General features: G+C 33.1%; 1 protein-coding gene and 1 pseudogene across 3 annotated transcripts; one reads left to right on the forward strand and one right to left on the reverse strand.

Moving 5' to 3' along the window:
• The first annotated feature begins 652 nt into the window (after positions 1 to 652).
• LOC120081990 lies at positions 653 to 3,727 on the forward strand (annotated as a pseudogene).
• A 310-nt stretch (positions 3,728 to 4,037) lies between these two features.
• Positions 4,038 to 8,739, reverse strand: LOC120081989 (glycerol-3-phosphate dehydrogenase [NAD(+)] 2, chloroplastic). 3 transcript variants are annotated; one of them, XM_039037179.1, is made up of 9 exons: positions 8,327 to 8,736; positions 7,129 to 7,265; positions 6,730 to 6,915; positions 6,355 to 6,551; positions 6,170 to 6,257; positions 5,674 to 5,821; positions 4,678 to 4,827; positions 4,448 to 4,597; positions 4,038 to 4,359 (listed from the first exon to the last, which is right to left on the reverse strand). In XM_039037179.1, exons 1-9 carry the CDS (start codon positions 8,645 to 8,647, stop codon positions 4,345 to 4,347), a joined length of 1,392 nt encoding a protein of 463 aa, XP_038893107.1. In that variant the 5' UTR covers positions 8,648 to 8,736; the 3' UTR covers positions 4,038 to 4,344. The 3 variants fall into 3 exon arrangements, with proteins under 3 accessions (XP_038893107.1, XP_038893106.1, XP_038893108.1); XM_039037178.1 differs by lacking the exon at positions 4,038 to 4,359 and having other exon boundaries at positions 4,366 to 4,597; positions 8,327 to 8,739; XM_039037180.1 differs by lacking the exon at positions 4,038 to 4,359 and having other exon boundaries at positions 4,366 to 4,597; positions 6,355 to 6,556; positions 6,810 to 6,915; positions 8,327 to 8,735.
• Between the last annotated feature and the right edge of the window lie 3,877 nt (positions 8,740 to 12,616).

Raw genomic sequence — 12,616 nt, forward strand, 5'->3', positions numbered from 1 at the left:
TTTAAAAAACACAAACAAAAAACAAAATAGTTACCAAACGAGGCTTAAATTAGAGGATTTTAAACCATTTTTTAAACTTTCTCAATTCTAAATAGAAATACATATCAATTACTATTGATATATATTAATTTTATTTTCGTAGAATATACTTTACACTTAAAATATACATGAATATAAATATAACTTCGAAGTTCATAATAAGCGTAGATAGCGATAATTGGTATGTTCTTCTTTGATCCAATACATATAATTGTTATAAAATAATAATTTAAAAATAACATATGTGTTACTCAGCGTAGAAAGAGAAGTATTTTCGAGGATCATTCTTTGGAACAAGTAATCAAAGACTATGAAGCACAGACACGGATATGGCTATACGATTCGGATACAATTGGATACGGTGATTCGTCAATTTCTAAAAAACTAAGATACGGATTCGTTGAAGATACATCATTTTTTATATATTATTTTAATATATATTTTTAAAAAACGAAGATACTGATACATTGAAAGTATATTTTCTCTTGCTTAAAAAATAGATTGCCAAATTTTAGATTGAAAAAGATTAGATAAGTTGTTTATTTTTTTAAAAAAAAGTAAGCATAAAAATAAATACATCAATACTATCTAGAAATATCCGTATATTATTTAATACGAAATCTTTGTTTCATATAAAATATCCGTGAGTCATAGATCACTTGAGTTTTTCAATTTGGTTGCTTTCTCCAATGGCTACATTCAAATCATCCTTGCGCTTTCATTTCTGAGCTGTTCTTCAATCTCTCAAGTGAGTTCTTCCATTCATCAATACCAAAACGAATCCTTCATTCATCGTTCCAATTCATTCTTCTTCCATGGCGGTAGTGAAGGTCTTCATGCTTCTAATTTCCACCCTCTTTCCTACAATTCCACCGATTCTGCACACCAATTGCTCGACGGAATGTCCTTCATCAGGTAAACTAATCTAACCCTCTATTCTTGAGTCATTCGCTTTTGTTTCTCGATTTTCTCTACTGTTCTTTCATTTGATTCAGTTCCCCCAATTGGGTTTTGTTTATTTCCTCGGAATCTTCTTTGAAATCGATCGTTTTAAGTATACAGTTCGTTTGGGTTTTTGCATGCGATGGAGGTGTACCAAAGAATTTAGATTAGTTCTTGTTTTTCTTATTGATTTATGGGTAATGTAGGTTTGAATCGATTACATTTAGACGAACTAAAGAATCTGCTGAACAGAAGAATGAGATGCAGCAAAAAACTGGGTTAATTGAAGCTATTATTGTGGATGTCAAAGACAGGACAAAAATAGGAGGGTCATTTCTGGATTCTGATCTTATATGTTGTACCCAGAAGCTTGCAAGTAATGGATCTTGCAAGGTAGGGGAAGTTATTATTAAGCAGGTTTCAGATGATCCTAATGGACCCAGGAGAATTCAAACTTTCTTTGAAGGGATAAATGAAGAAGCTAAAATGGAACCAACTACAATTGAACTCAACAAAACTGGAATGTATTATCTGTATTTTATGTTTTGCGATCCGCAACTCCGAGGTACATTCATTAGTGGAAGAACAGTTTGGAGAAACCCAGATGGTTATTTATCGGGAAAGATGGCTCCAATGGTGACATTTTTTGGTTTTATGTCTTTATCTTACCTAATTTTAGGTCTTGTTTGGTTTCTCTGATTTGTAAGATATTGGAAAGGTGTAATGCAATTGCACTACCATATTACTTGTGTGATAGGTTTAGGAATGTGTGAAATGGCCCTTTGGTACTTTGAGTGTTCAAATTTTAATTCCTCTGGAAGTCGACCAATGGGGATAACGATTTGGGCAGTTACAATTAGTGTTATTAAGAAGACTGTTTCTAGGCTGCTTCTTCTGGTGGTTTCAATGGGATACGGGGTTGTGAGACCGACCCTCGGTGGTATAACCACGAGAGTTATTCTACTGGGTGTTACATATTTCTTGGCTTCTGAAGCACTTGAGCTTGCAGAGCATTTGGGAAATGTTAATGACTTGTCTGGAAAAACAAGGTTCTTTCTGGTGTTGCCAGTTGCTGTATTGGATGCTTGCTTTATTCTTTGGATCTTTTCATCACTATCAAAAACCCTAGAGAAGCTCTAGGTAAATATACTTTCTTTAAGCTTTTTATTCCTACTGGGAGGATGATCATGTTCAGTTCTCTATAATGAATTATGCTCTGTAGGTTAGAAAAAGCATGGCCAAACTTGAACTGTATCGGAAGTTTACTAACAGCCTCGCAGTTTCAGTGTTGCTGTCTATAGCTTGGATCAGATATGAGGTGACTTCGCATTTCAGGACCCGTTTGGATTAACTTGAGAAATAAATGTTTTTCAAAAAAACTCATTTTTATTTAAACACTGTTGACAAAAATTGTTGAAAATACACTTCAAAGACTTGTTAAACACTTCAATTTTTTCTAAAATGACTTATTTTTTAAATTAAACACTTGAAAATTCATCTTTTATCGTCTGTTTTTCTCTACTAATTGAATTTTTGATCAAATTGTAAAGATAAGTCCAATGATTAGAGTTACTGATTCTTTGTGTAGTTGTATTTCAATGCTACCGACCCATTAAGCGAGCTGTGGCAAAGAGCTTGGATTATTCCAGCCTTCTGGATTTTGCTTTCTTTTATTCTCTTGGTGATTATATGTGTTCTTTGGGCTCCTTCTCATAATCCAATAACCAGGTAATCTAATCATCAATTCCCTGCCTCCTTTTGGGAATTTACTTGAATCTTTTAACTTCTAGATCAGCATGGTTTTCCACTTTAACCTCTTTGGGTACACTGACCACCCTAGCAAATAGTATATGCCCGGATCTCGGTTCGAAAGGGTCTATCAAGAATTTTCTTTTTTCCTCCAACGTTATTTTGTACACACATGTCTGATTATATTATATTTTTGTTTCACTACCTTCTTTATTTTCACTTGGATAGCTGTCTTTATCTTCTCTCTTTAATCTTTCTTGATACATTTACCTGTTCTTAATTGCTTTAAGAGAGACATAAAAATCAGATATTTAAATGAAATCATGAACTAGTGTCTAACTTTAAAGTTGAATGAATTCGGGGATCTGTAGATTTGCATACTCGGAGGACACTGGGGATGATGTCGACGATCTGTAGATTTGCATACTCGGAGGACACTGGGGATGATGTCGACGAGGACGTTGTGGCACTAACTGGAGCCGGAATTAAGGTAGCTCCAGATTTATCTAACAAGCTAGAAAGGAAGGAAAGAAAGGCACCATCTACTGCTGCAGATCATCTTGTCTTTGGACATGGAGGGGATCTTGAGGAAGATAAAAGAGAGTGATGCTCTTCTCTCTCTGTACATTTTGTTTCATTTCCCTCACTAAGCTGCTTAAAATGGGAGCCCAATGACTCAGTTTAAGTGCTTCAATGCTTCGAAGTTGTACAATTGCATACAAGATTGGAGGGTAGTAATGAAGAAAATGAAGGTATCAATCCTCTCTGATGAATTAACTAACTAACATTGCAGCTTCAACATGGTAGCCCTGATGGAATGAAAATGAAAGGAGGAAAAAGGTGGTTTGAAAGTTGGTCTATTCCGGTCATACAAAGAGACTTTTACATTTGAGCTCTTGAGCTCTTGAAATGTAAACAAATATTGTAATTTGCTGCTCCCAAATCATACAAAGAGACTTTTACATTTGAGCTCTTGAGCTCATAGATATTTGGCTAATCTCTAGTATCAATTACCATCTCAAATGTTGATGATATGTTCTCCAAACTCATAGTTGTGGGTTTGAATTTACCAATTTTTTAGTATAGAATGTTTCACTTAGGGTAGTAATAACTTGTCACAAAAAATTGACTACTTTTGGATATAACTTCTCCACACTCTCACTCCCTCTCTAGGTGTGGAAAATCAATAATCTTACTCATATATTTGACATCTGATATTTGTGAATAAACATTCAAGATAATTTGGTTGACGATGAACTTTTTAGTCAATTTTTAACCATATTCCTCCTTGAAATTAAAAAAAAAAATGAAATGAATTAGACAGAAGGATGACATTTCTTTTGATTGTAACTTTACAGAATCAAAATCATTGAATTCCACTAATAAGAACCAAAGATAGTTTGTTCTCCAATAAAGACATGGAGATCCTCAATCAACTAGCAGGTTTCACAGACCAACTTTTGATCCCAAAAAATTACCAAGCAATCAAAAAGATTTCGACGTATAAAATTTTCTAATATCGTAATGTCCTAGTGAAATGGCTGCTGGCCATGCTTTATAATGCCATAAATGTTTTGTGATTCTAATGCTTAGTACCCTTAGAGCCCCCAGGTTTCAGACCTCTTCCACCTAAATGAAGTTTAAATGAGGATTTAAGCAGTCAAATCAAAGTCATAAACTTCCCAATTATCAGTTCAACGAGAGAGCTAAGGGTTACCTGAGGAAGCCCCATCAATTCAAGAACAGCTTTTTGTGGTGTTAGCTCGTTGTCAATAATTCGGGCCACTGCTGTCAAAACTGGCATCTTAACATTATACTTTTGAGCCAAAGCGATAACAGCCCCCGCAGTCGATACACCTTCTGCAACCTATTGATGCAGGAGACCTTAACAAGGTATTGAACGAAAACCAAAACATTGCCTGACATACTACAAGACTACCCAGGTACCTGATTCATGGAGCTCAATATATCATCCAGATTCTCACCAGATCCTAGTCGTACTCCAACAGTTCTGTTTCGGGAGAGGTTGACAAAGCATGTAAGCATGATGTCCCCAGTGCCTGAGAGACCAGTAATTGTTGTTGGCTTCGCACCCATCTTTAAGAAAATTTTGAAGGCAAAAGTAATTAGAATGGCAAGATTGCATTCAGAAAAGTGAAGGTAGATAAGAAAAAATAACAGAGTTCTATGTAGATAACGCTTGAACTATGACCGATTGTAGGAATATGACGCCAACATCTTGTGGACTATCAAACGTAAGTTGGAACAAAAGCAATAGCAGGAAAGATCGCTTTTAAGAAACAATCTGATTACGTTAGGAATAGAGAGAAAAGATAGCCCTTTCTCTAGTCTCGCCTAATCAATGGGTCTATTCAATAGCACCATACTCAAAAGCCATTTAAGAAATGTTCCATTTTTTCTTTTCCCATTTCTTATTTTCAATATTTGGAAAACACCAACATTTAGTAACTATTTCTCGTTTCTCATTTTTAGGACATATTTCCAAAATAATGTACAAATTTTAGAAATAATACAAACTATTTCTTCTTTCAGGTTCTCGTTACTAGTGATTGAAAATTAAAAACAAAATCCTTATTATATTATTTTTTTATTAATAAGGTGCAAAATAAATATATCATAATAATTTTGAATATTTTTCTTTAAAGATTAATTTCGTGATAAAGCTTTGATTTTCTAATTTTAAAATTTATGGGAAGAACAAAAACTGGTTACCAAACGCCTTTCATTCGTTTTTTTTTTTTTTTTTTAATATTTTGAAGGTTGACGGTAAATAGCTCCATTGGCTCCCTTGAATTATTGGATAATGGGCCATGATTTAACTGCTTATGACGTAAATAAATCATATTCTATATTCAATGCAATTAATGCTGAATCGAAGCATGCCCTCATCTGCAAAGCAATTAATACTGCAAACAACCATACCTTTGTAGCCAGCCAACGGATCTCAGAACAACCTTGTGCTACAAGAGCTGCCATAGAGTTGTTACCAAGATTCATCCCCTCAACAATTCCTGCTGCTATAGCAAGGACATTCTTCAATGCACCTGCAATCTCCACCCCTGTCACATCACTGAGTCATCAGAAGTTACAAACCAAGTAAATTATTGGCTTACAGGCCAGTTCCTCAGAGTCTACAACTATCCTGTCCTTGTGATTTATTTTATTTTCTTAAACCACTTTTATCAAATATGCATTGTTGCAAGTATTTTGTGAGGGACTTTTTGCTCAGGCAACGGAGAAATAAAAAGGTAAGCAATGGAGAAAGTGGATAGATGACCAAACGCCAACAATCAGATGCTTGATAAGATGATAACATCATAATACTAATAGGAGGACTAAAAGTTTTCTACTAAAAGAGGAATTTGAAATTAAAAAATACAAGAAAAGTAAGCCCACGCTGTCTAAGAACTAAATCTACCTTGAGGTGCTTATTCTTAGATAACTAGAAGCCAGTAGTTGCTGAGCCGCATTTGCCAATTTTTTGTCCTTTGATGCCACAACCATCGCTGGCAAATAAAAAAATACTCAATAATTTTCTGAATATGTTGAAATGAGTGTATGTTAAGGAAGATTGTATACAATGTGCGGTGCATTATTTATTACCTGTTGGTAATTTATTCATTAATTCTGAAGCAAATGAAGGTCCTGAAAGGGCAACAAAAGGTTGTCGAGGGTTACTGAGTGCTTGGGGAATAATCTGAGACATCATTCTCAAGGAATTGAGTTCCAACCCTTTGCTCAGGGATATGAATGGCAGGTGTGGATCAACATGATCAGCAATGCTCTCGAGAAATGATGAACTGAACTGCAATGAATTTTTAAAAAATTCTTTAATCACACAAAAAATTGAAGTTGATTGATGAAGATTAGTAGTTCTGGATAGCTTATTAATTATAAAGTTGTGACATCTAAATAAAAATCCATATGAAAAATAAAATGAATAAGTTCATAAGAAACTTTTACAAGGAATTGCATTACATGTTATTCCTGTTTACACTTTCGTAACCACAAGAGAAAGCAAATATTAATGCAGAACTTTCAATAGGGTAGTGAAAGACCTGCACAGGTACAGCATGGAAACAGAAATCAGCACCCAGCAAAGCAGCTTTGGCATCAGTTGTAGCTATAACATTTATTGGTAGCTCGTGCTTTGGGAAGTACTTACTGAGAAGAAATGGTCATCAGTCATTCAATCAGGCAAACTTTGCATGTGAACCAAAATCACACCCAAATACATCAGAAAACCACTAGTAGTGTGGAGCTGAGTTTCTTTTTCATGAAAATCATAAGAAAAGTAATTCTAAAAGGAAGATAGAGAGAGAGAAGGAAAAGAAAAAAGAACTTCATGGGAAAGCTGAAATATCTAATAAAATTTACCTGTTGTAGTGACTATCATTAATTGACTGGCATACTTGAGGATCACGAAGAAGCATATTGACTTCCAATTGGGGCTTTCTACCAGCAATATGGGCAGCCATCGCTGTACCAAAAGATCCACCTCCAAGCACAGCCACCTAATAAAATTTAGACAATGAACTACCAAACAGGAAGGAAGAAGAAATTTTGGAAGTAGATTATGCTTTAAACAAAGTTTTAAAGAAAAAAAGTCTATTTTCAAACATCAAAAAAAGAAAAAGCTAAAAGAAAAAAAAAAGTCTATTTTCTAATGCTATAAGTTTGACCTTTATCTCCCAAAATTGGCACTGATGACGAATGAAGTGTTCAATGTTTCAATGTTTTTCTGATGATTAATTGGATTCAAGACATATTGACTAATATAGTAACCTGACAGCTTGCAAGGTGAGACAGCCACATTTACCAATAAAGTGCCATTAATACTTAAGATATAGACTACTTCAGATATCCATTTTATAAACTCCAACATGACCGGACTAGCTAATAATTAAGCATTTTATTACTCCATAATCTAGATAATAAAATACACTATTAATGTTAAAGAAAAGAACGAGACTTAAATGGTCAAACCTTGTAGTCTCTAGGCCAAAAGTCTTTTTCTAACACACCTTAAATAACACACACACGACACAGGAATAACAAATATAGCAAAGAATGGAAAAATAACTTACAGAAGGTGCTATAACTAAATAATAAGAGTAAATTGAATGCATCAAGTTTATTGGTACATAAAAGTTAGAAGTCGAAAACGATGGTGTTGACTCGTTTTCATGTGGTTATTATTTCCCAACCTAAAAATGGACATAACTCTCCATCCCCACAGTGGAAGGAAATCTTTAATACTTGAAGAAACAATGTCATACAAGAGGCCTCATTCACAATTACAACGAACAAGAGCTTCCGATGATGTAAGTGATAGAGACAAGAAAGATGAAATACAAGTTAAGAAATCCATAATTCTCTAACAAAATTGAACAAAAAGTCAAGAAAAAACAATATACTACAACGAACTTCTCTGCGGCATTTCATCAAACACAAACAGGCTGCAGTCACAGAATCAAAACACACAAAACTAAGCCACAATAAGATTAACCCACAACTTCAACAGGCCCAAAAGAAGTAAAAGTAGGAAAAAGAAAAGAAGCAAATTAAAACCCACCTTGTTCGTGCGCTCAAGAACGTCGGTCTTGGTCTTGAATCGCAAAGACCTGGACCATCGCACCAACTTCTCCCACGCAAGTCGAACGACCCTGCGGCGGTTCTGGATTCTTTCAGGGCCGGAATCTAGAACTGTATCAGTGTCTTCAAGAATTGGAGGCGGCGTTGTATCGGCGCAGAACCGGCGACGGGAAGTGGTAGGGTTATTGGGACAACAGAGACTAGGAATGATTAATCTGGATGGGTATGTGTGGGAAAAGGAAGAGATATTGAAGGTTAAAAATAGGTTGTTGGAAGGAAGGTCCAGTAATGGCGTCTCCATTGAAGGGTTGTTGTAAGGAAGTTGAGTGTCACAGAGAAACAGAGAATATATAGCGGGTAACGTCGAGAGGATCAGGTGGAAACCTGATGGATTTATTTAATTACAATACAAATTTAGTTCTATCTCTTATTATTATTATTATTATCATTTAAATTTTGAAACTAATATTCATAAAAGCATAGAAAACAATCCAACAACCTAATGTCAATCCCTCTCGAGGATAAGGAATAATATAGAGGGAGAAAATAACTCTCTCCAAAAATAAAAAATCACCGATGAAGCCAAAACTATTATATTATGGGTAACTTTGTTCTCCTCTCTAGAAATTTCACACGAAAAGAGAGTCTTCTCAACAAAAAATAAATAAACCTCGGATAAGTCAGAAATCTCAGGATTCGAAAATTTGATGTTTTGATTAAATCCAATTCCACCTCCACCGTGGGGTTCTACCATCCCAAAAAACCATAATGTGATTTAAGCAATCAACAAAAGCTTTAGCTTTTAAGACTTTGACCGACCAATTGTTAACATTAGGATGCACCCACCCTCAATAAAGCAGTCATTCCAATCAAGATATAATCCAATCAGTCACATCACTCCAAGTGTTCTCCGACCATGCGGCATCAACATTCATCTTCCAACGACCCTCTCTTGGCAGCTTCCAATGGCTAACAGGTGAGTTGATGCTCAAACTGATCCTAGGAGGGATAGCTTCCTTCTTCAAAGAAAGTGTCTCTAAAGCTTTTTCCACAGCAAGACTGATAACTTGTGGACTAGGAAGAGTATTGTTAAAACGAATTGTGTTATAATAATTTCAAATACACCCCATAATAGACATGATTTTCCCCTTAATACCCTTTGTTGTTGGTTCTACGAAAGCCCAATATTCCATCGACTTCCAGCAACCCCTGCCCAAAGACAACACATCAATACCAAAGAGAAAGTGAAGCTTCCATAAGTTTCTAGTCATTTTGCACTCCCAAATCGAATGACCATTTCCAAGTGAATCCTTAAAAAGAACAATCCAAATGAGTTAATATTCCTTTTCTCATCAAATTAGAAGCAGCCCGAATAATAACTTGGATAATTTTCTACTCCATGATTTTGGATTTTGGGAGAGCGGCTCACAAGCTCTTGTTATCAGCCTTATCAAACTAGGAGTCTTCGAAAATCTTGACAATGCGTCTCCCTATTTGATATGCTCTTCACATAAATCCTTCCTTTACTATATGATCTCATCTGAAAACCGACACCCACTTAATGGGATATTGAGAATGTCATCATGTGGAACGAATGCTTCCTTGACCAACACCTCATTCCAATTAGTACAATACGGGTGGAGGATTCGAACTATAGAGCATAGACGTCTTTGTCGTTAATATATACTGAATGAATGTGAGTTGATCTATGCTCGTTTTTATTACACACAAAAACATTAAAAGAAAAATTACAATTTTAGTCTCTAGATTTTGAAGAATATGTAAGTTTGGTCCTTGGTTTTCAAAAAAAAAAACTTTTTAGTCTATGAGTTTTTAAGAATATGTTGAAAATGTCATATAATTATTTAAAATTTAAAAAATATACTTTAAGGACCTTCTAAACTTATTCTTAAGAATTTGAAGACTAAAAAAATTATATTTTAAAATGCAAGGACCAAATGCACTGAAAATTTTTGAACCAATCACAAATTTCTACGTCATTACTCAAATTAATGACGAAATTACAAATCATCAAATTTGGAGTTAATTAAAAATTGACATGTGCCCCCAATTAAAATTGAAGACAAGAACTAGTTTATCCTAGTGATGTCATGTGTTTATATCTTGACATTGATCAAATTAATTATTTTGGTTCAATTAAATATTAAGTTTTGAGCTAAAGTCCAATTGAGTCAAAAATAGGTTAATAATTGGATCCAAAGGTTAAGTCCATAGACCAACCAAACTCAATCTCACAAAACTCACCAGTCTCTTTATTTATGGGGTTAAGAAAGTTTATACTTCAGAGAGCTTAGAGAGAATACTCTCTACAATCAAAGGAATCCCTAACTCTGAAAGACTGACATTCTTCCAAGATTTCAACTTCAAGAATATCACGTGTTCCGCTTCCTCAAATCAAGCATATGCATTCAACTGAGAGAGAATTAGAAGATCAAGTAATAGAGATTAAACGACATGTACATCAAATCTACATCAACACAAGTTTAACTTCACGAAACATAGTTCTCCGGAAACCTCGTGTGAACAGCACCTATTCTTTAAAATTCATGAACTACAAAAATGTATTTTGAACATTAATAGACCAAAAGCAAATGTTCTTAAAAAATTTCAAGAACTATAAAGATATTGTTTCCAAATTTTAATTTTATGTCTAACCAATTTGTTAATCATTTAAAGGAAAAATTACATTTTTGGCCCCAAAATTTTGAGTATGGTTTTAGTTTGTCTCTAAGTTTCAAAATATTACACTTTTACCCTTTAATTGTGAGTTTTTTTTTTTTTTTTTTTTTTTTTTTTTTTTTTTTGTTCATAGGATGTTACAAATTTATCTCTAAGCTTTGAGTTCTTCATTTTGGTCCATAAACTTCAAGAATTTATAATCTTACCTTGAGTTCTTACCGATGCCCACTTTATTTGTTTATGTTAATGTTCTACTAATTAATTTAAAATTGTAAAATAATTTATATTTAAATCAGTTTTCATTAAACTTCTGTCACTATTAAAATTAATTTTGAAAATCATATTATAATTCTTATAAAAAAAATAAGTATTAGAGTAAAAGTACAAAATCTATAAATGTAGGAATCGAATGAAAAACTTATCGAAGTAACAAAGGTAAAAATATAACCTTTGAAATTTAGGTACCAAAGTGAAAATTCATAAAATTTAAAAATTAAAATGACAATTAAGTCAATATTCTATGAGATATAAAATTGAAACTTCGAAAAATCATTAGAATCAATGTTTAAAAAATAATTAGAACAATAATTTCTTGCGCAATAAGTAAATGTATATTCTAGAAGAATTTAATAGTTTTATTAAGACCAAAATATTCCATACTTAGATTCTACACATTTTTTCAACTACCTCAATGCATATAAATATGGACAAAAAATAAAAGAAAAAAGGAATAAATATAAATAAATTGTGGAGGATAAACATAAATAAAAATATAAAAATTGTTCATTTTTAACAAGTACTCCAAGTGATAAAATGTGTCTACATACCTCTTAAATTATAAAAGTGATAAAATTCAAGTTGACCCAAACTCAACTTGATTACATATGTATATTAATAAATTGAAATAATATATATTTCTTTTTGGAATATTTTTCTTTTGAGTCTTTCGAGGGACTAATTTATCCGAATTTTTTAGTTAGTCCAAAAAAAAACTCCACAACTCAATCAATTTACATCCCTAAGACATATTCTCATAACTTCAACATTAGAATTTTCTAATATCCATCCCAACTTTTTTATACTTTAATAGATTTCTAAGATATAGATTTTTATTATTTAAGACTTTCTTAGTTTTAAAACCATGAATTTTAGTAATATTTAAATTGAAAGCTAGAATTATATGATTTTGAACTTTTAGAAATTATGGAATTAACGGTTCTTAATTATATGATTGCACAGAAAATATTATTGTTTTTATTAAAAAATTTTACAGTGCTTTATTTGAATAAATATGTTATTAAAATTACCCATTTATATGAAAAAAAAATTATTTGATTGAGAATAAATTTTAAAGTTTTTTTTTTAGAAAAAAATGAATAAATTAAAAAAATTATCGTAGGGAACCTGATCCTACGAATATAATTCTCCATGAGGAATCTCCGTCCCAAACCCTATGAAAAATTTGGCAGTGATAAGGATTGAAATAAGGGGCAGTGACTTCCCCGTCCCGTGGACATCTCTAATCAAGTGTTATATTGTTTAATTTTTGAAATTGAAAATGTTGAAAAAA

Source organism: Benincasa hispida, chromosome 7 (genome assembly GCF_009727055.1).
Source record: "Benincasa hispida cultivar B227 chromosome 7, ASM972705v1, whole genome shotgun sequence".
NCBI lineage: Eukaryota > Viridiplantae > Streptophyta > Magnoliopsida > Cucurbitales > Cucurbitaceae > Benincasa > Benincasa hispida.

Bases quoted from the DNA above. Each gene is read 5' to 3' on its own strand.
- LOC120081989 (XM_039037178.1), bottom strand. From the start codon at position 8,647: ATGGAGACGCCATTACTGGACCTTCCTTCCAACAACCTATTTTTAACC. The intron at 6,916-7,128 runs GTAAATTTTATT...ATTTCTTCTCAG, and splicing joins AATGATAGTCACTACAACAG to TAAGTACTTCCCAAAGCACG. The intron at 6,552-6,729 runs GTAATGCAATTC...ATTGCAGTTCAG, and splicing joins AGTGTAAACAGGAATAACAT to TTCATCATTTCTCGAGAGCA.